This window comes from Chiloscyllium punctatum, chromosome 4 (genome assembly GCF_047496795.1).
Source record: "Chiloscyllium punctatum isolate Juve2018m chromosome 4, sChiPun1.3, whole genome shotgun sequence".
Classification (NCBI taxonomy): Eukaryota; Metazoa; Chordata; class Chondrichthyes; order Orectolobiformes; family Hemiscylliidae; genus Chiloscyllium; species Chiloscyllium punctatum.
In genome coordinates, this window is record NC_092742.1 from 54637899 (window position 1) to 54660131 (window position 22233).

The 22233-nt window shown below is 40.0% G+C and overlaps 1 protein-coding gene across 7 annotated transcripts in view; it reads left to right on the forward strand.

Annotated features, from left to right (window-relative positions):
• The window catches only part of samd4a (sterile alpha motif domain containing 4A), a 200485-nt gene that overhangs the window by 116943 nt on the left and 61309 nt on the right, over window positions 1-22233 (forward strand). For all 7 annotated transcript variants that reach the window (XM_072568755.1, XM_072568754.1, XM_072568753.1 and 4 more), the window contains one exon: window positions 20351-20460. In XM_072568755.1, coding sequence (XP_072424856.1) covers window positions 20351-20460 — 110 coding nt within the window. The remainder of the gene's footprint in view (window positions 1-20350; window positions 20461-22233) is intronic.

A 22233-nucleotide genomic window follows, 5' to 3' on the forward strand; every position in this document is an offset into this window, starting at 1 on the left:
TTGTATGAAATGGTTTACCACACAATTCTGAGTCAACAGTACTTTGTTCCAGACCTTCTTGGCAGACCAGACTTTATCTCTGCGTTCAATTTGCACAGTTCTGTATGAATTATTGTACTTCTCGATATGACTTCTGTTTCTATGGCAAATATGCTTTTTCTTGGGTAAGGAGACCAAAGGTTCTTACAATACTTAAGATTTGGTCACAAAGCCATATACAGCTACAGTAAAAATTCCTTGCTCTTGTACTAAAGCCCCTTTCAATGCCAGCATATCATTTGTCTGCTCTGACAGAGGATCACAGAACCCAAAATGTTAACTCTGTTTTCTCTCCACAGATGCTGCCAGACGTGCTAAGTTTTTCCAACAGTTTGTTTCAGATAGCATTTATCTCCATAATTGCTTCCTGTGCCAACACACTTGTTTTCAAAGACTGGTGTATAAGAACACCCAGGTTCTTTTGTACATTAACATTTCCCAGACTATTTGCTTTTAAACATTACTCGGCCATTCTATTTTTCCTACTGAAGTGGACTACTTCACCTATAGCCATATTACCTGCCAGGCTGGCACAATGGTTAGCACCGTTGCCTCTCAGCCCCAGGGACCCAGGTTCAATTCCACTCTCTGGTGACTGTGGAGTTTGCACCTTCTCCCCATGTCAGTGTGAATTTTCTCCGGTTGCTTGGGTTTCCTCCCACAGTGCAAAGATTTGCAAGTTTGGTGGGCTGACCATGCTAAATTGTCTGTGTCTACAGGTGTGCAGGCGAACTGGATTAGCCATGAGAAATGCAGCATTACAGGGATAGGGTAAGGTGGTGGGACAGGATGGGATGCTGTTCAGAGGGCCAGTGTGGACCAGATGGGTCTAATGACCTGCTTCCACACTGTAAAGATTCAATGATGATTTGTCCACTCTCTGAACTTATCAAAGTTGCATTTTATGCTCTGTGTATGTCCTCCTAAACACACTTAATCCCACCTAGTTTTGTCACATGTTTTTAATCCCTCATCAAAATTTGAATATGTATTGTGAATAACTGGGGTTCAAACACTAACCACTGCAGTACTTCACTCGTCACCTCTTTCCACTCAAGGAATAAATAGATCTATTTCACTGTTTCTTGTTTGCAAATCAATTGTCAGTCTGGTTAGCCTGCTAACAGTAGTAGGAAATGCTGGAGTCTATCCGAAAGGACTTCACATTCAGCCACCACAGTATTAACACAAATGTGATTTGCCCAGTCAGTATATAGATTTAAATCGCCCATATAAATCATGATTTATGTAGCGCAATTGTTGGATGTCTTTCTAATTTTCTGTTTAATGCCATTCCCACTTGGTATGATTTACTACAGTTGGACACTGATGCTTAACCACACCCATGAATGTTTTCTGCTCCTTGTTGCATCATAGCTGCACCTGGACTGATTTATACATCTAGATTTCCTGCATCAGTATCCTTTCTCATATTGCACTGGTTTTGTCTGTCTTTAACAACATCCTCCATCTTGTTTCCACTTGCCCCTCCTTAAAAGTTGAATGCACTTGGATGTTCAATTCTTACTCTTGATCACCCCATAGTCACATCCTGTAATCAAAATTATATTGTACCTATTTATAATTCTGTACTGTGATCTTGGGTGGATTTAAAGCATGAGGGCTGAAACTTGAATTGGAATCCACATTGGGTTGATTCTGAGCTGGGTGCAGACACTGAGGAATGTGATATGGTTGTGGAAATGAATTTTAACAAATTCTTGGTCAAACACTAAGTGTGACAGTGAAATTAACTAATATCGGTGGTTAAAAAAACGATTGAAACAGAAATCCCATAAGAGTGAAGCAGAACTTCAAGGTGAGCATGCCTAGAAGAGATGTGGCAGTAAGTTAAATAAAAACTGAAAGAACTATTTTTATGTTACAGAAATGAAAAACCAATTGCTGGAAAAGCTCGGCAGGTTTGGCAGCATCTGTGGACAGAAATCAGAGTTAACATTTCTGGTCCAGTGACCCTTGCTCAGAACAGTTCTGAGGAAGTATCGTCACACCCAAAACATTAACTCTGATTTCTCTTCACAGATGCTGCCTGACCAGCTGAGCTTTTCCAGCAGGGCAAAAGTGAAGACTGCAGATGCTGGAGATCAGAGTCTAGATCAGAGTGGTGCTGGCAAAGCACAACAGATCAGGCAGCATCCGAGGAGCAGGAAAATCGACGTTTCAAGCAAAAGCCCTTCGTCAGGAATGAGTTTTTCCAGCAATTTGTTTTTTGTTTCTGATTAACACAAACACAGTTCTTTCGGTTTTTATTTAGTACAATTTTGTACTGTTCATCAACCTTATTTGAAATGATTCTGCATTTAGATGCAGTGCCTTGTGACTTGTCTTTTTGACATTTGTTTTCTTGTACTCCAGCCCTATTTAGTGTTCAGCCTTGTTACCTCTGCCTTTCATTTTTCTAGATTTCCTTTGTCTTCATTCCCCTTATGCTTGTCTCTCCCCATTAAAGCTCCTGTCCCTTTGCTACTCTAACTCAAATCCTTCCCTGCCAATCTGCAGATGCTGTACAATGACTCCAAGTGCTACTCCAAATGTGAAATGGAGTTTGCTGTGGCTGCAGCATAGATAAACTTCCTGCACATGTGGTTATCTTGGACACTGGAAGTGTCACTGACTTTCCACATCACACAGGAAGCATTCCATCTGCCTGAGCTGGCTTCACATAGACTTAAATTTAGTTTTGATTTACTTCATCTGGTTTACAGAATAATAAATATTCCAGCAACCTTATCATTTTTCTTGTACTTTAAACATGCTTGATCTAAACAAAGGCCCAATAATTATTTAGAGTACTGTGGAAACCTTAACCTTTTCATTTTTCAACGTCTGTCTTCGTCCTGTATTAGTTCCAGTTGATGACCTTGTATTTTTTTTCTATGGTTGAAAAGTGTGGTGCTGGAAAAACAGCAGGCCAGGCAGCATCCGAGGAGCAGGAGAGTCGACGTTTCGGGCATAAGCGCTTCTTCAGGAAAGAGGCTGGTGTGCCAAGCGGGCTGAAATAAAAGGTGGGGGGGGGGTGGAGGAAGCGAGAGAGAATTTGGGAGAAGGGTGCTGGGGATACGATAGGTGGAAGGAGGTGAGGGGGTGGAGGTGGAGAGGTCGGGAAGAAGATTGCAGATCAAGAGGGTGGTGCTGAATCCGGGGGTTGGGACTGAGATAAGGTGGGGGGAGGGGAAATGAGGAAGCTAGAGAAATCCAGCTTCCTCAATCTTCGCTGCCCCCCACCTTATCTCAGTCCCAACCCCTGGATTCAGCACCACCCTCTTGACCCGCAATCATCATCCCGACCTCTCCACCTCCACCCCCTCTCCGGCCGATCACCCTCAACTCCTTCCACCTGTTGTATCCCCAGCACCCTTCTCCCAAATTCTCTCTCGCTTCCACCCCCCCCCCCCCCCCACCTTAGCCCGCTTGGCACACCAGCCTCATTCCTGAAGAAGGGCTTATGCCCCAAACGTCGATTCTCCTGCTCCTCAGATGCTGCCTGCCCTGCTCTGTTTTTCCAGCACCACACTTTTCAACTCTGGTCTCCAGCATCTGCAGTCCTCGCTTTTCTCTTTTTTTTTCTAAAATATTCACAAAACTTGCCCTTTCTGGTCTCATCAAGGCTATTTCCCAGTTATGTACCACTTGTGATCTTTTAGGTTTCAAAGTGGCTAGGGTTTCTGGACGTGTTTTGTCAAACCCTAGCTACTGTCCCCTACATCAAAGACATGTCAGAAATGACTGCCAGACTACTCAGACCCCTTGGTGTCATGGTAGCCCACAAACCCACCAACAAACTAAAACAGCAGCTGATGAACTTGAAAGACCCTGTACAGACACCAAGCAAAATTAATGTCATTTACAAAATACCATGCAAAAACTAACAAACACAACATTGGACAAACAGGCAGAAAAGACCAGGATACATGAACACTAACTAGCCACAAAATAACATGACCCTATCACTAGTATCTTACAGCTAAGGAAGGAGCTGGGAATTTGTCTTGCAAAAGTTTCGTCCCCTGTCTAGGTGACATCCTCAGTGCTTGGGAGCCTCCTGTGAAGCGCTTCTGTGCTGTTTTCTCCGGTATTTATAGTGGCCTGTCTCTGCCGCTTCCAGTTGTCAGTTCGAGCTGTCCACTGCAGTGGCCGGTATATTGGGTCCAGGTCGATGTGTTTGTTGATAGAATCTGTGGATGAGTACCATGCCTCTAGGAATTCCCTGGCTGTTCTCTGTTTGGCTTGCCCTATAATGGTAGTGTTGTCCCAGTCGAATTCATGTTGCTTGTCGTCTGCGTGTGTGGCTACTAAGGATAGCTGGTCGTGTCGTTTCGTGGCTAGTTGGTGTTCGTGTATATGGATCGTTAACTGTCTTCCTGTTTGTCCGATGTAGTGTTTTCTGCAGTCCTTGCATGGGATTTTGTACACTACATTGGTTTTGCTCATGCTGGGTATCGGGTCCCAGATTCTATGGACTACCCAAAGTGCACAAACCAGACATCCCACTCAGACCCATAGTATCACTACCAGGGACACCATCACACAAACTGGCCAAAGAACTACAGCAGAAACTGAAACACCTGATCAGAGGATCCAGACAATCTATACAATTGACACAGGAATTCTTGGACATCATCAGAAATATACACATAGACAAGGAAGAAACTATGATCTCATTCGATGTAACGGCACTGTTCACCTCCATCGACAAAACACTAGCCAAAGAAACAACAGCCAACCTGCTGGACAGACATAACAGACATCAGGACGTTGAACCTATCAACAAAGACAGCATACTTAAACTACTGGACTTGTGCCTCACAACACACTTCACATTCAATAACCAAATATACGAACAAATCAACGGCACACCCATGGGCTCACCCATCTCTGTACTCATAGCAGAAGCAGTAATGCAAAGGTTAGAACAAACAGTCTTACCACAACTTCAACCCAAACTCTGGGTCAGATACGTGGATGACACCTTTGTAATCATTAAAAAGACAGAAATAGAGAACACACACCAGATCATCAACGCCACACTCGCAGGAATCCGATTCACTAGAGAGGAAGAAAAGGACAACCAACTCCCATTCCTAGACGTGATGGTACAGAGAACACCGAACAGAGAATTCACCACAAAGGTTTACAGGAAAGCCACACACACAGACCAAGTCCTAAACTATGAAAGCAACCACCCCAACACACGCAAACGAAGTTGTATCAGGACACTATTCAAAAGGGCCACAACACACTGCAGCACACCAGAACTACAAAAAAAGGAAGAGGAACACCTATACAAAGTATTCGCCAAAAACGGATACCCTCGCAATTTCATCAACAGATGCCTAAGGGAGAGACAACGGAACGAGGACATGCCGCAACCCAAAGGACTAGCCACACTACCATATATCAAGAGCATTTCCGAACTGACAGCCAGACTACTGCGACCACTAGGACTCATAACAGCAGACAAACCAACAGCCACGCTCAGACAACAACTCACCAGAACAAAGGACTCGACACCCAACATGAGCAAAACTAATGTAGTGTACAAAATCCCATGCAAGGACTGCAGAAAACACTACATCGGACAAACAGGAAGACAGTTAACGATCCGTATACACGAACACCAACTAGCCACGAAACGACACGACCAGCTATCCTTCGTAGCCACACACGCAGATGACAAGCAACATGAATTCGACTGGGACAACACTACCATTATAGGGCAAGCCGAACAGCCAGGGAATTCCTAGAGGCATGGCACTCATCCACAGCTTCAATCAATAAGCACATCGACCTGGACCCAATATACCGGCCACTGCAGTGGACAGCTCGAACTGACAACTGGAAGCGGCAGAGACAACCACTATAAATGCCGGAGGAAAGATAACAGAAGCGCTTCACAGGAGGCTCCCAAGCACTGAGGATGTCACCTAGACAGGGGACGAAACGTTTGCAAGACAAATTCCCAGCTCGGCGAACAGAACCACAACAACGAGCACCCGAGCTACAAATCTTCTCCCAAACTTTGAGCTAAGGAAGGAGGACACCACTTCAACTGGGACAACACATCCATCTTAGGACAAGCCAAACAGAGACACTCAAATTTGCAGAAGTATGGCATTCCAACTGGAATTCTATCAACAAACACATCAAGTTAGACCCCATCTACCACCTCCCCTGAGAAAAAGAACAGGAAATGACATCACAGGAAATGACATGACCAACCCAAAGAAACCCAAACTTATAAATAGAAAGCAGGCATCATGTACAGTTCTTCGCCTGAGGTCCACTGAAGATGTTACCGAGTAGGGTGATGAGCAAACCTACATCCATGTTCCCAAGTTGTGAAACTCTTCAGGTATTTTAATTATATAACAACTGTCAACTTTCATCCTAGTTTATAGTCCTAACAGGACAAATACGTGGTCCCTTTCAACTAGCACATGGTATCCAATTCCCTTTTGTATCTTATCCACATTATTATTTTACACTGTAAACTCCACACACAAGCATCTTCTGTTACTAGTTAGTATGCTTAATCCTTGTACATTTTTATTACTACTCCTTTAAACACAGTACAAATTAATAATCATTCTTCTATGAAATGAATCATTATTAATGGTTTTTGACTGATTTTTATCTCAGCTTTTTTTTTTCTCACCCCTGACACTTAATTATTTAGCTTATTGCTTTTGATTAATCTCCTTTAAAGTATAATTGTCTGTTTCCTGATTATTTCCATAGCATTCCTTAGCACTTTCACATTTATTAAACAAACAGTGAAAACTGCAATTTGTTAAAAGAAAATGATGAGAGAAAATTGCTTCCTATCTCAATATGGGGTTTAAATTATATTATCTTTAAGGCATCCAATGTAATTGAGACCCTAGTTCTTACAGTGAAGGGAAGCAAATGATCAAGATTATTGAACCGAAAACCAAAGGAGAATCCTATCAGACTGGAAACATTAGTTATTGTTTCTTTCTGCAGAGATACTGCCAGACCTGCTGGGTTTCTCTTGCCCTTAGTGTTTTTTTATTATTTCTTGTGGAGAGTGAGCTAGTTAATTCCAAACCACCAATATTTCTCCATGGAATCAGTTATAACGACATGGAAATAGACCCTTCAGTCCAACTTGTCTGCACTGACCAAGAATCCCAATCTGACCTAATCCATTTGCCAGTATTTAGCCCATATCCTTCTAAATCCTTCCTATTCATATACTCTTGGAGATTCCTTCCAAATTTTGTAATTGTACCCACCTCCACCACTACTTCTGGCAACTCATTCCATTCACGTACTACCCTATGCATGAAAAGGTTATCCCTCAGGTCCTTTTTTGCTTCTTTTCCCCCTCACCTTAAACCTGTGCCATCTAGTTATGGACACCTCCATCCTAGGAAAAAGACCTTGGCCCTCATGATTTTAAACCTCGAAGATCACCGCTCAACCTCTGACGTTTCAGTGAAGAAATGTCATAGCCTATTCGGCCTCTCCCTTGAACTCAAACCTGCAACATCTTTGTAAATCCTTCCCGCACCCTCTCAAATTTAGCATCTCAAACTTCTTTCTTCAAATATTTAGTCCATTTCCTTTTTGAAAGCTACTATCTAATCTGTCCACCAGCCTATCAGGTGGAGCAACAAATGTGAGCCACATGCTACCTTTTCAAGAAATTTTTTTTACCTCAAGTTGTTCTTGTTCTATTGCTAAGTATCTTGTCTGTGCCCTCTGGTTAATCAACACTTGGCTTTCTCTTTATTCTATGTAAACTTGGGATCAGAATTTTTTTTTCAATACTCTTTAAGGTATACTTTTAATACTTTTTGGGTTTTTTTCAGGGGTTTATTTTTCGTTAATTAGTCATTTATTAGATGTTATCATTTAATAGCATTGCCTTCTGTATTTTTGTTTGGGGCTTTCTTCTTTAGAAACAAACATTTGTACCTTTTAGATTCATAATAAATCATTTAACTTGAAACTGTAAATAAGCCATTTTTGTTTATTTTAATAAATAGATTCCCAAACTTTTTTAATCGAGGCTCATGAGCCTAAACTGACCATTTTTGTTAACTGATTCAAAGTTAGTAGATGAATTAGGGCAGTCCTCACTTTCTCCTAATACAAGAGTTTCCAAATTGTAAATGTGACAGCTAATATGAAAATCCAAAGATGTGCAGGTTAGGTGGATCAGCCATGCTAGATTGTCCTGTAGTGTTCAGGAGTGTGCAGGCTGTAGATTAGCTATGGGGAAATGCAGGGATGGGGTGGGTCTGGGCAGATGCTCTTTAGAGGGTCAGTATAGGTTCAATGGACCAAATGGCCTGCTTCCAAAATTAATGGGTTTCTATGAATTGTTTTGAAAGAATTTCATTTTTTTTCTCAATTTTCTTGTTGACCACAGCCATGCAAGCATCACATTCACTTCCTATTTCCTCCCTTCTTCCTTACCACCATAAGCTCTAATGCCCATCTTCCAGTACCCTCCCACTCCACTTTTTTTTCCCTTCCACTTCTCCACCTTACACCCATCCATCTTAGCAGGTCCACTGCCATTTGACCCAATCCCATTTTGCAGCTCAAAAATAATATTTATTATTATGGACTTCGTACACTTGAATTTTGGTATGAAAAAATTCTATAGAATCACTGATCTCTACAAGGCACTCCAGAATACCTAGACGACTCCAATGTAGATAAGTTATCTTTTCTTCCAAAATAACATCTTTCCTCCTGCTCCAGTAGATTTGGATTAATTGCACTGTTCCAGCCAAGGTTTGGGGCCCATATCCATTTTATAGTTTCAGTAGAAATCAGGGCATGCCGCAATAGACACTCACCTTGCTCAACATCCCCGTGAAGGCTAAAACTTTTTGCTGTTGTTTTTCATTTTTTGATTCCTCCTCTTAACCTCCAAAAGGATGTCCAACAATTGATAAGTGTAGCTGAAAGCCTCCTGCATGATGGGTGCAGGACTAGCCTTAACTCCTACAATTGCAGGATCCCTCCCTCCTGGCCTTGCCTCTCCTACATTCATAGATTCTGCCCTTTGATCAGTAAGCAGCAAAGAAGGGATCTGTGATTGGAGGAGCCAGAGAGAGACAGTATCTGAAGGGAACAGCAGCTCCTCACTGATTTGGTTTCTGTGAAGTACAGGGACAGCCTTACTCTGGTCACACTCCAATTAGTTTTTCCTAGGCATTTTGGGGCTTTTAGGGGATGAATGCACCCATATGTCTTGAGCACTGATCGAAGCCCTTTATGATTTTGAGAATGCCTCCATTAAATTGTTTCTCGGCCTCTAAAATGAGCAAGGGTGAAATCCAATTCATCTGAATAACCATTGTTGTCATTCCTGTAGCTGCTACTAACAGTCATGTCTCTGTTCAAAAATGTGTAACAGAATAGCAGGAGAAAAGAACAATCTCTGCATGCAAGGATTTTGACCTTGATAGTTGCAGTCAACAGAAGTCAACAAAGAACAGGATTTGATGTGAGAAAAGGATGTTGGTGCAGCAATTTGGATGAATAGGAATTTATGTAGGGTATGTTATAACTGGGTAGAATGTTTTAGGTAATCATATTTTCCCCTACTCCATGAGTTGCACCATTAGTGTAAATGTTTTGATTCAATCAACAAAATGCCCAAACGCTTCCCTTTTGCACCACTATCCAGAGCAAGTCTTACCCCAGACTGCTTTAATATATTAAAAAAAATCTGTTATGAAGCAACACTGATCCCGAAAAGCAAGTAGCAAAACTGGCTAACATTTTAAGGTTTATTACAGAATTAGAACTGAATCTCCATACTCCCAAAACCGAAACAGAGACGACACAAAACAGCAAAGGCTTTACAGCAATGTTATAAAATGGGTAAAAGAAAAACCTCTTACTGTTCAGTGGTCTGAGAAATAAAAGATTGAATTTGATGAATTCACACTGTCCGCTGGATTCCTTGACAAAATTGAATTTCCAACAGCTGTAGATTGATGGAATGTTTTCTAAACATGGCTTTCATTTGGGGTGGAAATCATCCTGGATCCAAGTCTTTGGATGGTGGTCATTAAACCATTTCACCATGTTGTGCTAGCTTTATCATAAATATTTTGCAGAATACTTTCCTGCTATAATTATTGAATGGCCATATTGCATTCAAATGCATTTGGGCCAACTTCAGGTGGTAAATTGTATGCGTAGTCTGTTGCGAAGTGTTAAGCTCTTGTGAAGCTTTGAAAAGTACTTTCCTGGAAAAATGAATAATATTCTTGGTGCATAAATAGAATTCCTGATACATTATCAGCAGAAATAATGGATCGAGGAATCACCATGCATATTCCAGTTGGAATTGGAATATTTAAATGAGAATTGAGGTGAAATAATCGAAAGTATTGAAAATATTCTTTACTCCAAAATCAGATATCACCATGGCTCAGTTGTGGCACTGTTGTCTGAATCATAGTCATAGAGATGTACAGCATGGAAACAGACCCTTCTGTCCAACCTGTCCACGCTGACCAGATATCCCAACCCAATCTGGTCTCTCCTGCCAGCACCCAGCCCATATCCCTCCAAACTCTTCCTATTCATATACCCATCTAAATGCCTCTTAAATGTTGCAATTGTACTAGCCTCCACCACATCCTCTGGCAGCTCATTCCATACATGTACCACCCTCTGCACGAAAGAGTTGCCCCTTAGGTCTATTTTATATCTTTCTCCCCTCACCCTAAACCTATGCCCTCTAGTTCTGGACTCCCCGACCCCAGGGAAAAGACTTTGTCTATTTACCCTATCCATGCTCCTCAATTTTGTAAACCTCTATAAGCTCACCTCTCTCAGCCTCTGACGCTCCAGGGAAAACAGCCCCAGCCTGTTCAGCCTCTCCCTATAGCTCAAATCCTCCAACCCTGGCAGCATCCTTGTAAATCTTTTCTGAACCCTTTCAAGTTTCACAACATCTTTCCGATAGGAAGGAGACCAAAATTGCATGCAATATTCCAACAGTGGCCTAACCAATGTCCTGTACAGCCGCAACATGACCTCCCAATTCCTGTACTCGATACTCTGACCAATAAAGGAAAGCATACCAAATGCCTCCTTCACTATCCTATCTACCTGCGACTCCACTTTCAAGGAGCTATGAACTTGCACTCCAAGGTTTCTTTGTTCAGCAACACTCCCCAGGACCTTACCATTAAGGTGTATAAGTCCTGCTAAGATTTGCTTTCCCAAAATGCAGCACTTTGCATTTATCTGAACTAAACTCCATCTGCCATTTCTCAGCCTATTGGCCCATCTAGTCCAGATCCTGTTGTAATCTGAGGTAATCCTCTTCACTGTCCACTACACCTCAATTTTCGTGTTATCTGCAAACTTACTAACTGTACCTCTTATGCTCGCATCCAAATCATTTATGTAAATGACACAAATGTTCTCTGTTCAGTCTCCATGTCAGAGTCTTGAGCATGAAAGTCTGTGTTGACAATTGTATTGTGGTTCTTAAGACTTTGTACTGACTGGATGAAATATTAAAATAAGTGCTCGCTACCTTCAGAGCTGGAGTGTTCTCTGATGACTGAAATATTTATTCCAAAACCATACTTTTAAGCCATTACTACATTGTTACTTGTGAAATTTACCAGAGAAAATTATTTTTTAAAATCCAAATGGTTCATTTTGCAATAATGTTAGATATTACAACATTATAAAACTAGCCTAGCAACTTTGCACTCAAATAGTTTACTATTTTGTGCCTCCCTGGAGTCATGAAAGTTTAAGACTTTATCAAAGTGTGCTAAATTGCCCAATTTACCCATTGTTTAGACCCAGGTTGACAGCATGGTTCAGGTTTCTGTACTTAACAAAAATAACCACTTCTTGCAAGTACATAGATTCCATTATTAAGGATGAGATTGCAGAGTACTTGAAAAGTGCATGGTAAAAAAAGGGCAGAATAAGCATGTCTTTATCGAAGGGAGATGATGCTTGACAAACCTGATTGATTGCGTAACTTGATTGCTATCTCCTCAAAGAATTCAAAGAACCGGTGAACATGATAAATTTGAATTTTCAGAAGGCCTTTGACAAGCCACAGATGAGTCTGCTAAATAAGCTTAGAGTGTTAGAGTTAGACTGGCAAGGTCACAGCGTCCGAGTGAAAGGATAACCCTTTAGAACTGAGATGAGGAGGAATTTCTTCAGCCAGAGTGGTGAATCTGTGGAACTCATTGCCACAGAATGCTGTGGAGGCATAGTCATTCTTTGTAGAAAGATAAAGATAGGCTCTTGATTCGTATGGGAATTAAAGCTTACAAGGAAAAGGCAGGACAATGGGGTTGTGAAACATTTCGGCTCTGATCTAATGGTAGAGCAGATTCACTGGGTTGAATGACCTAATTTTGCTCCTATGTCTTGTCATATGTTTCACAATGTATAAAGTATCTGACTTATTGTTTAAAAGCAAGAGCTTAGAGCAACTAGTGATGGGAAAATAAGCCAATTTTCTTTGGGCTTTTGGTGTTTTCTTTTAGTGCAAAGACAAAGACATCACCTTCCTTTTCCAGAGGTCCGAAGGCTTCTGACCATCCTATTCACACCCTGCTCAGTTACCTGAGAGACTATCTTAGTTGTTCGCAGATGGTTGGCGTTTGTCATCAACAACTGGGAAGGCAGCAAGACAGGGTGGTTAGGAATGGTTTTTGCCTGAAACACCTATTTTCCTGCTCCTTGGATGCTGCCTGACCTGCTGTGCTTTTCCAGCACCACTCTAATCTAGACTCTGATCTCCAGCATCTGCAGTCCTCACTTTTGCCTGGTTAAGAAGGCATACAAGACACTTGGCTTTATCAGTCTTGGCAAAGATTATAAGAACAGGGGAGGGGTTTTATGTTGTGTTGCGGTGGTTAGACTGCAACTGGAGTATTGCATGCAGTCCAGGTCACTGTACTATAGGAAGAATGTTATCGCAGTAGCTGGGGTGAGATTCACTTGAATGTTGCCTGGGATGAGAGGTTGGATAAGCAGAGATGGCTGAGAGGGACCTGATTGAGGTGTGTAAGACTGGGTTGTTGGAAAATAGCTGTGTCCCTTAATTAAAGGGTCATTAACAAGGGGCATAATTTTCAGTTGAAAAGCGGGGGGCTTGAGGAAAAACCTTTTCACTCCAAGGGTGGTGCGAATCATCTGGTGTTAAGTGTGACAGTAGGTGAGAAGTGCCAAAGGTGTTGGAGCTACGAACAGTATCAGGAGTGGCAAGATTGTTGAACAGAGTTTGGAAAGGGATAAGTAGTGCAAGAGCTGAAAGGAAGGGTTGAACACATTTTTGTCAGAGGGCAGCAAAGGTGAAAAATGTTGCTGTACGAAGTTGGGAGTGCAGCAAGTGGTGAAAAGTGTCAGGGTGACTTATTAATGGGAAGAATGAGAAATAATCATAGTTAAGTATTTAAAAACAGTTCTAAAGTTTGACCTCAAGTGGTATACCTTCAGCACAGGAGGTGAAAGTAGTATGGTGTCATTAGGATTGTGCCTTGCCAATATGCCTTCAATTTCTAGCATCAGAAGGCTGCTATTTCGAACAAGATCATTGGCATCCATTTTAGCTCCACTGCTGATTGGTAATTCCAGATTTTTTTTTTCCAAATTAGTGATCATTTTATGAATGAATGTCAACTTGTTCAATTGTCAAGCTATTCTTAGAGAATATCTCTTCTCCCTGGAGAAAAGGTTTCCTTGCATATGTAATTGAGTAAAAACCATTTTGGAATTTGGGGTCTGTGTCAGAATCTGTTGAATATGGGCTAACAATCTTTTTTAAAAAGGTGCATTGGAGGTACAGAAATATTGGACAAAAAATTATCTGAAAGTAATATCACTCAAGGTAGTGTGCAATTTCCAGTTTTAAAAAAAAACTTCCAGGCCACACTGCTGAGGTCTACATTGGTTGCTCAACTCTAATTTCCCATGGGAAGGTGCCTGTGTCATCTTGAGCTACTGTAATCAATCTGATGCTGGAGCATCCACAAACTGGGTGGGAATTCCAGGATCTTGATCCAATGAGAAATAGCAACACTGTTACAAGCCAGTGGGGCTTGGGGGAGAACTTGCAAATTATGCCTCTGCTTCCATGCCCTTCTAGTTGGTAGAGGTATTAGTTGGGTCATTTTGAAAGAAGTTTGGTAAACTTCCAAAATACATCTTATACCGGGTACACTAGACTGTGTGCTTTAGCAATAAAGGAAGTGCATGTTTAAGATGTTAGATGAGTACATAATCATTTAAATTTGCCTTTGATTGCATTGAGCATCTTGAGCACTGTATTGCATCAAACTCCCCTAAGAAAGCAAAGAGTATTCCATCACATTCTGACTTCTATCTCATAAATAGATTGTGGGCTGACTAGGAAGACAGGTTATGAATTACATATTGTAGGTTCCTTGCCTGTACAATTTTTGGTCAATGGTATAGCCAGGAAGCTGCAGAGAATCCGTGATCATAATGCCATTAAATGTCAATGGGAGATGGTAAGACTGTCCCATTGGACATGTCGTGTGAATGTTACTTATTTATCAAAGTCTGAATGATGTCTTCGTCTTGCTACATATGAACACAAGCCAATTAATGTTCAAACTTGGCAACTCTCTCTCCTATCTTTCTACTCTGGTATTTACAGGCAAATTTTATGAATTGGCAAGTAATAATAAACCGTTTTGCTGTTATGCATTTGCTGCAAGCATCTACTGTTTTCTATTTGCAGATTGCTGCAACAATACACTGCACTTCGTTCTCTGTGCATTTTGAATGAGAATCTGGTTTCAGATTTGATTTTATTAATTTAATTCAAGTGTTTTCTCAAGCTGGTGCATCATATTTATTTTCCATCATCTGCCAAGACTTGTGTTTGGAGAGTATTATTTTAAATTAGTAGCTTTGCCAATATTGTGCGTTCAATGACATTTACAGTAATATTGCTAGATAAATCTCAGTGGGAATTTGCAAGTGAAGTGCCATTAATTATATTTTTTTAAAAGAACAGAAATGATGTTTTCTTAAATTTTAACTTTTAGAATATTATTTGTGCAGCAAAATGGATTATCACCTCTTGTAAATGTCAGAGTATTCTGATGCATCTTTAAGGAAAAATATGTAATTCCTCACCGGTGAAGTTCATTTTAAGCCAATGGATGAGGCAAGGAAAAAAACCTCAATCACCTTGTATTGATATTGCATCATTTTTTCTTGCTCATTGGACGTGCATATTGCTGGCTAGACAATCATTTATAGTCTATCTCTAATTGCCCTGAAAAAATTAGAGTTCTGCCATGAGCTACTGCAGTTCTTGGCTTCTAGGTACATCTGCAGTGCTGAAAACTGGCAAGAAATATGAAACCTAATAGTAAAAGCTTCTACACTAAAAAGAGTAGCTAAAGTAACCTTTAGTTCCTAACTGGGGAATTAATAATAGAGAACAAGGCAATGTCAGACACTGAACAAATATTTTGTGTCCATCCTCTCAAGGGAACCAAAAATTAGTATAAAATCAAAGGTAAAATGAAGGGAGGAACTTTAAAACAATCATTTATCACTGGAGAAAAATGTATTGGGAGAACTAATGGGGCTAAAGGCTGATTTGAGATAGTAGATGCACTCATTGTAATCTTCCAAAATGACCTAATCCTGAAAATATCCCAGTAAAATTGTCAGAGTAACACCTCCCCTCAAGAAAGGAATTAGAGAGAAATCAGGAAATAATAGGTTACTTAGCCTATCTATAATCCATTATTAAGAGGAACTGGTTCAGAAAATCAGGGAGTGTCAACATGGTTTTATGAAAGGGAAATAAGAATTTCTCACATTTTGAGTAGTTAAGGATATAACAAGCAAAGTGGAAAAGGGGCAGTCAGTAAATGTAATATATATAAACTTCTAGAAGACATTTGATGTTTCTCAAATGTTACTATACAGGAGCATCTGATGTTGTGGGCAATATATTGAGTGACATATCAGCTAACAGGAAACGTTGGTTCACTTTCAGGTTTTTCAGGTCCGATTCTGTTGAGTGAACTGCCATGTCATATGAACAACAAAAAGTCAAGTAGACAAATGGAATGTTGGTGCTTTTTGTGAGGAGAATTGAGAAAAAAGTAAGGAAGTCTTGTTACAACTATTAATGGCCTTGCTGAGACCACATCTAGAGGACTCTAATTTTGGGAGGTTAACATGAGGATTTTTACTGGAGGTAGTTGAGAAAATTTGCTGTTGAAGTTTATGGGGTTTGGTAATGTGGGTTTGGCAGACTCATTGGAGTTTAAAAGAATGACAGGTGATCTTATTGAAACAATTAGGATCCCGAGTTGGCCTAGCAGGGTAGATATGGAGAGGATCTTCCTTCTCATTGGGGAATCTTGAACTAGCTGACACTGTTTCAAACTAACAAGCTTCCCACTTAATTCACAGAGGAAAATTTTCCTCGATCATTAATGTTTGGAATTGTCCCACTGCTTATTCATGGAGAGCTGGAACTATTAAATATATTCAAGACTACGTAGATACTTGATTGAAAAGGGAGTTTAGAATTATGGCACCAGGCAAGGGAGTTGCGTTATTGCCACGTAAGATAAATCATAATCTTGTTGAGTGGTAGAGCACAATCAAAGACTAGATACTCCTGCATCTGTTTCCTATGTTTGTCCTATCTGTAACTCCGTACACCCACAGTCCTCCCATAATTTTATTATACTTCACTGAGGTGGATGTTGCCTGACCTGTGCTTTTCCAGCACCACACCCTCTACTCTGGCACATTGAATGTCAAGTCCTGCTATTACTGGAGTCTTTGTAGCGATTAACAACTTTTAACAGGTGCAAAATTGCCCAATTTATCTGTTTTGTTTTAAACCCAGATTGACTGAGGCATAGAACAGGTTTCTGTACTTGACAATGATTATTATTTATTACTAGTAAATAGATTCTAGCTACATGTAAATGACTATGAACAGTCAATGTAAAACCCTACTAGTTAAAACACTAACCTTGCCAAGGGGGAAGACTGGGAAAGCATTTTAATTGTCCCTGACTGCAGACTTCGCTAAGATTCTTTTTGTCTTGTCAAGTCCTGTTGCTTTTTGCTCTTCGTTCTTCTACATCCAGGCACTTTCACTTGCTTGTGGAGGTACAGGATGACTGGTTAACACTTGTGTTTTTGTTAACCTACTGGTTAAGAGCTATAGCTTACAGCAATTGCTGAGGGAAACAAAGAAGTTTCTTCAGGCTTTAGATTAGATTCTCCATAGTATGGAAACAGGCCCTTCAGCCCAACAAGTCCACACTGACCCTCAGAGTAACCCACCAGAACCATTCCCCAACCCTATATTTACCCCTGACTAATGCACCTAAAATGGATAATTTAGCACGGCCAATTCACTTAACCTGCACATCTTTGAATTGTGGAAGGAAACTGAGCGCCAGAGGAAACCCATGCAGACACGGTGAGAATGTGCAAACTCCACACAGACAGTCACTTGAGGCGGGAATCGAACCTGGAGCTGTGAGGCTGCAGTGCTAACCGCTGAGCCACTGTGCTGCCTCTGTTTAGCTCTAAATCTTTTTTAAATTACAGAGGAAAGTAAGCTCTTCTTTTTTTGAGGTCTGATGTTATCTTCCAGACAATTACACAGAAGTTGATCATCTAGTTGATTGGAAGCAGGTGTTTGTCCATAGACCAATTAGTTCCTTGTTGAGTATTGAATCTCCTTTCATACACCTCCTTGGCTCCAGGTCATCTGCAACTAAACATCCTCCATTGCTTGAACAAACAGTAGTGAAGATAGTTCTTGCAAGAACTATCAGGAAACTTGCTTTCAAAAAGTGCAGCAATCCTTGATTTTAAAACCGTCCTGTTCCCATTTCAGCCTGCAATCAAAAATACAAAAATAAAATATTATCTTTACAAAGTATATTTTAATAGTTCTGGTCTCAAGCAGTCTTGGTTTTAATTGCTGTACCATATTGACTACACTTTCAACTGTCAAGGTCCCAAACTCTAGAGCAACCTTCTGAACCCTTTTTTTGTCTCCAAGTCAATTCTCAAAAATAAGCTCTTTGGTCATCTGCCTAAATCTCTCTATGTGGGCCGGAGTCTAATTTTGCTTAGCGCTTCTGTGAAGTAATTTTAGATATTTCATTACTTTAAAGTATTCTATAAATGTATGTTATAAAATTGGCATTTGAATTTTGAACTGAATTGAGGCTTTCCTCAAAGGAAAATTGATTCCTAGTACTTGCAGATTTAGTGAATGTTTTTATTTTAATTATTTTTGGGTTAGATTTGTTTTTAAATTATTCATGGGCATCACTTGCTGAGCCAGCATTTATTGCCCATCCATAGTTGACCTTAAGCTGAGTGGCTTGCTTGGCCATTTCAGAGGGCAGTTCAGAGTCAACCATATTGCTGTGGACCTGGTGCTGCATGTCGGCCAAATCAGGCAAAGCTGGCAATTTTTAATGACAATCTGCAATGATCATAGTTAGACTTTCGTTTCTAGGTTATCCTCATTGAATTCAAATTCTACTATCTACTGCATTTATTATGGAAGGATTTGAACCCAGGTGTTTGGATTACAGACCAGCATGCCATCGCCAATCCTGAATATTTTCTTCAAGTTGTAAAATCTATTTTGGTGTTCTGTTTCCTTCAAGAACCAGGGAATACGTTTGAGGGAAATCTTTCTTAAGAGAAGTTGTGGTACGATCTTGACTTAAAAGGTGTGCTGTATGCACAGGATGTGCATTTTTAAAGAGGTGATGTGTGAAGGTTCTTTCACTCCTCAGCCTGTAATCTGTGTTATTGTGTGATATGATCTGTTATAACATAAATTAGTTAAAATGGGAACTGAGATAATAGTCATGGATTGAGCATTGGGAAATGGTCAGAAACAGAAAGGTAATTTTGAGGTAATTGATGGGACACCTAAGGAACAGACTTTGGCCTCAGCTATTTTGCAGTCTTTGTCAGTTATCTGATTGAGGGGGCCATCTTGACAATCCTGAAGTTTTTGGGCTGTGATCAGATGCTGAGAAAAGATATTTACATGTTGATTAAATGTCCAACAACATAATTATGGAATATAAGGTGGGGAGGTGCAAAGTTATCCACTTGGGTAGGAAATGTTTTTAAATAGACTGATACCTGGACTGAGACATTTGACTTGTGAGAAGAAGTTAAATAAATTAGTCCTGTATCCTTAATTTAGAAGCATGAGATGATATAATTGAAATTTTTAAAATTATCAAGGGCTTTGGACGAAGGGCAAAAGGCATAGGTTTAGAATTAGTGCAGTCACTGAGTCATTAAAGAGCAGGCCATTAAACGGAGATGAGAAATTTCTTCATTCAAAGGGTTCGGCATCTTCAGAATTCTCTACCCAGAGACATGTAAATAGTCAGTCATTGAGTTCTAGGAAGAAGTTGACATTGTTTTTGGATACTAAAGAAATTAATTAAACAATATAGGGATAGTCTGGGCAGGTCGAGTTGAGATAGGTAATCAGTCATGATATTGAACAGTGGAGCATGCTTGAAGGACTGAAAGGCTTATTTATACTCCTATTTGTTGTATTCTTATCGAGTTCTAATCATATTATTTGAAATTTTTGTTAAAAGATGGATGTTCTACTGGGTAGTATTCCAAATTTGATAATCTGTTTAGTTATATATGGGAATAATGAAATGATCAATATATGAAAAACTGCTATCCTGCTTTTTACATCTCTCCTAAAACTTGTAATTTTACAATTCAAAATCATCTTGGATTCAATGAATGGAGTTCCAAATAGTTCCCTTAGAGCAATTCAACATCTATGTCATGAAGTATGCCATGAAATTTACGCATAATATTGTTTATCATCAGAGACAGCCTTTTGTGAAAGGCTGTTTAACTAAATATTTTTCTTCCAAGCAGAGTTTGGAATGTATGATACAAAAGTACACCAAACTGCTAAATTTAGAAAGTATTTGACATAGCAGATGAGTTGAGTCAGCCCAACCATTATTGGTTCTGCATTTATGCAGCTGCTCCGGACAATCTTCCGATGATTCGGAGGTAATTTAGCCAGTCACATGGGCTGCCAAATTCATTTTGAATACCTAGTGTTGAAGTGCTTATTAAAATATTGGTACTGACTAAGAATTATGAATTCTTACTTTTTGAATCTTGCAAAATTGATTAATAAAACATGCTAAATACGTTTTTACATAATAAAGGTAATTTTCCTCTAATAAGCCTGCTATCATTTCCATTACAGATGTTCCAGCATGGCTTAAAAGTTTGCGTCTACATAAGTATGCAGCTCTATTCTCTCAACTAACATATGAAGAAATGATGGCGCTTACAGAAGTACAATTAGAAGCACAGGTATGTTGATCATACTGACTTTGTTGCAAAGATATTAATTTTATTGTCTTTTAACAATTGAGCTTTAGCAATATGATCTGTTAAATTTGTAATTTGAAATTTTGGGGAAGTTTCGTATTTCTTCACCTTTCTTCATTTACGTGTGTGTGTCTGAATGATCTCTGATCCCTTTAATGTTTGGAGACCCTTATAATAGTTATTTACCCATTTGTTTGATTTTAGTTGTCGTCTCCCTCCGTCTCATTTCATACATTTATATATGTATTCTGGTAACTTACTATAGATCGGTTTGCCTTTTCCGGAAATAAATTGTATTTCTATATAGTGTCCTTAATGACCTCTGGATATTCCATAGTGCTTCACAGCCAATGAAATCTATTTTAAAGTGTAATCACTGTTCGAAAGTGGGGAATTTGCAGACAACCAAAATACCCAAACAGCAACAAGAAAAAATGACCATGATGGTTTTGTGTGGTTGAGTGAATAATATTGACCAGGACACTGAAAGCTCCCTTGATGTGTCAGTATTTCTAGGAAATTCTTTAAATTGCTGAGACCAGGCTTAGTTTTCTCCCTCTTTCTTCCCCCCAATGCTGTCTTCAGTACGAATTGTTCTGCTAATTTGCGGTCTGGTCTCTAAAGTGGGGCATAACCTTCTGACAGAGAATGCTCATAACACCATTTTTGAAAAAAAACCTTCATTCAACAATGTGCATTGTACTGGGTGGGCAGCAAATTGCCCTTGAGAACATTTTGTGTTGAACTGTCATCTTAACCACCTGAGTCCATTTTGATGGAGATATTTCCACTAGACTGTTAGGGAGTTCCAAGACTTTCATCTAGTCATGTCAAAGGGGTAGTGATATCTCGGCAAACGTGAGGACTGCAGATGCTGGAAACCAGAGTGTAGATTAAAATGATGCTGGAAAAGCACAGGACAGTCAGCATCCAAGGAGCAGGAAAATCGACGTTTCAGGCAAAAGCCGATCATCGGGAAGTGATATGTCCTACATAAATGTGGAATGTCACTTGGGAGGTCTGTGCAGGTAATGGTGCATGTATATATCTGCTGCCCTTGTCTTGGTAAATTTCTACAGTATGTCTTGTAGCTGGGGGTTATTATTATGATGATGACAATGACGTGGTGCCAGTCAAGGGGCTACGTTGTCCTGGATGGTGTCAAGCTGCTTCAATGTTGTTGGAGCTGCATCTATACAGACAAGTAGGGAGTAATCCATCACACTCCTGACCTGTGCTTTGTTGAAGTATTGATAACAGAAAGTTACCTGACTACCCACAATCTATTTTCATTTAGCCTTAACTCTGTGGATGTTTAGTGTTATTGAATAGAGAAACGTAGGGGTTCAGGTACATTGCCTACTTATGTCGCAACTTTCAAAGAACAATGTGGTTAAGAAGGCTTTTGGCATGCTTGCCTTCATTGCTCAGACTATAGAGTATAGAAGTTAGGATGTTATGTTTAGGCTGTACAGGTCACTTTTGGAGTATTGTGTACAGCTGTATCAACATGTTGACTTTCTGATTCCGTACAGGGCCACCCAGACCCCCTGTACCTCCAAATTCTGTAGCCTCTGGATTTGAATAATATTCTACTTGTGTATTCTTCCTACCAAAATGGGGGGCTTAAAATTTCCTATGTTCTCTTCCATCTGAAGAACTATTGCTGATTTATTTAATTATCCTTGGTCTCTTTACAGAATATTTGACTTGGATCTTTCAGTTAGCGACAAAACAGCGATGTATGTCACTGAC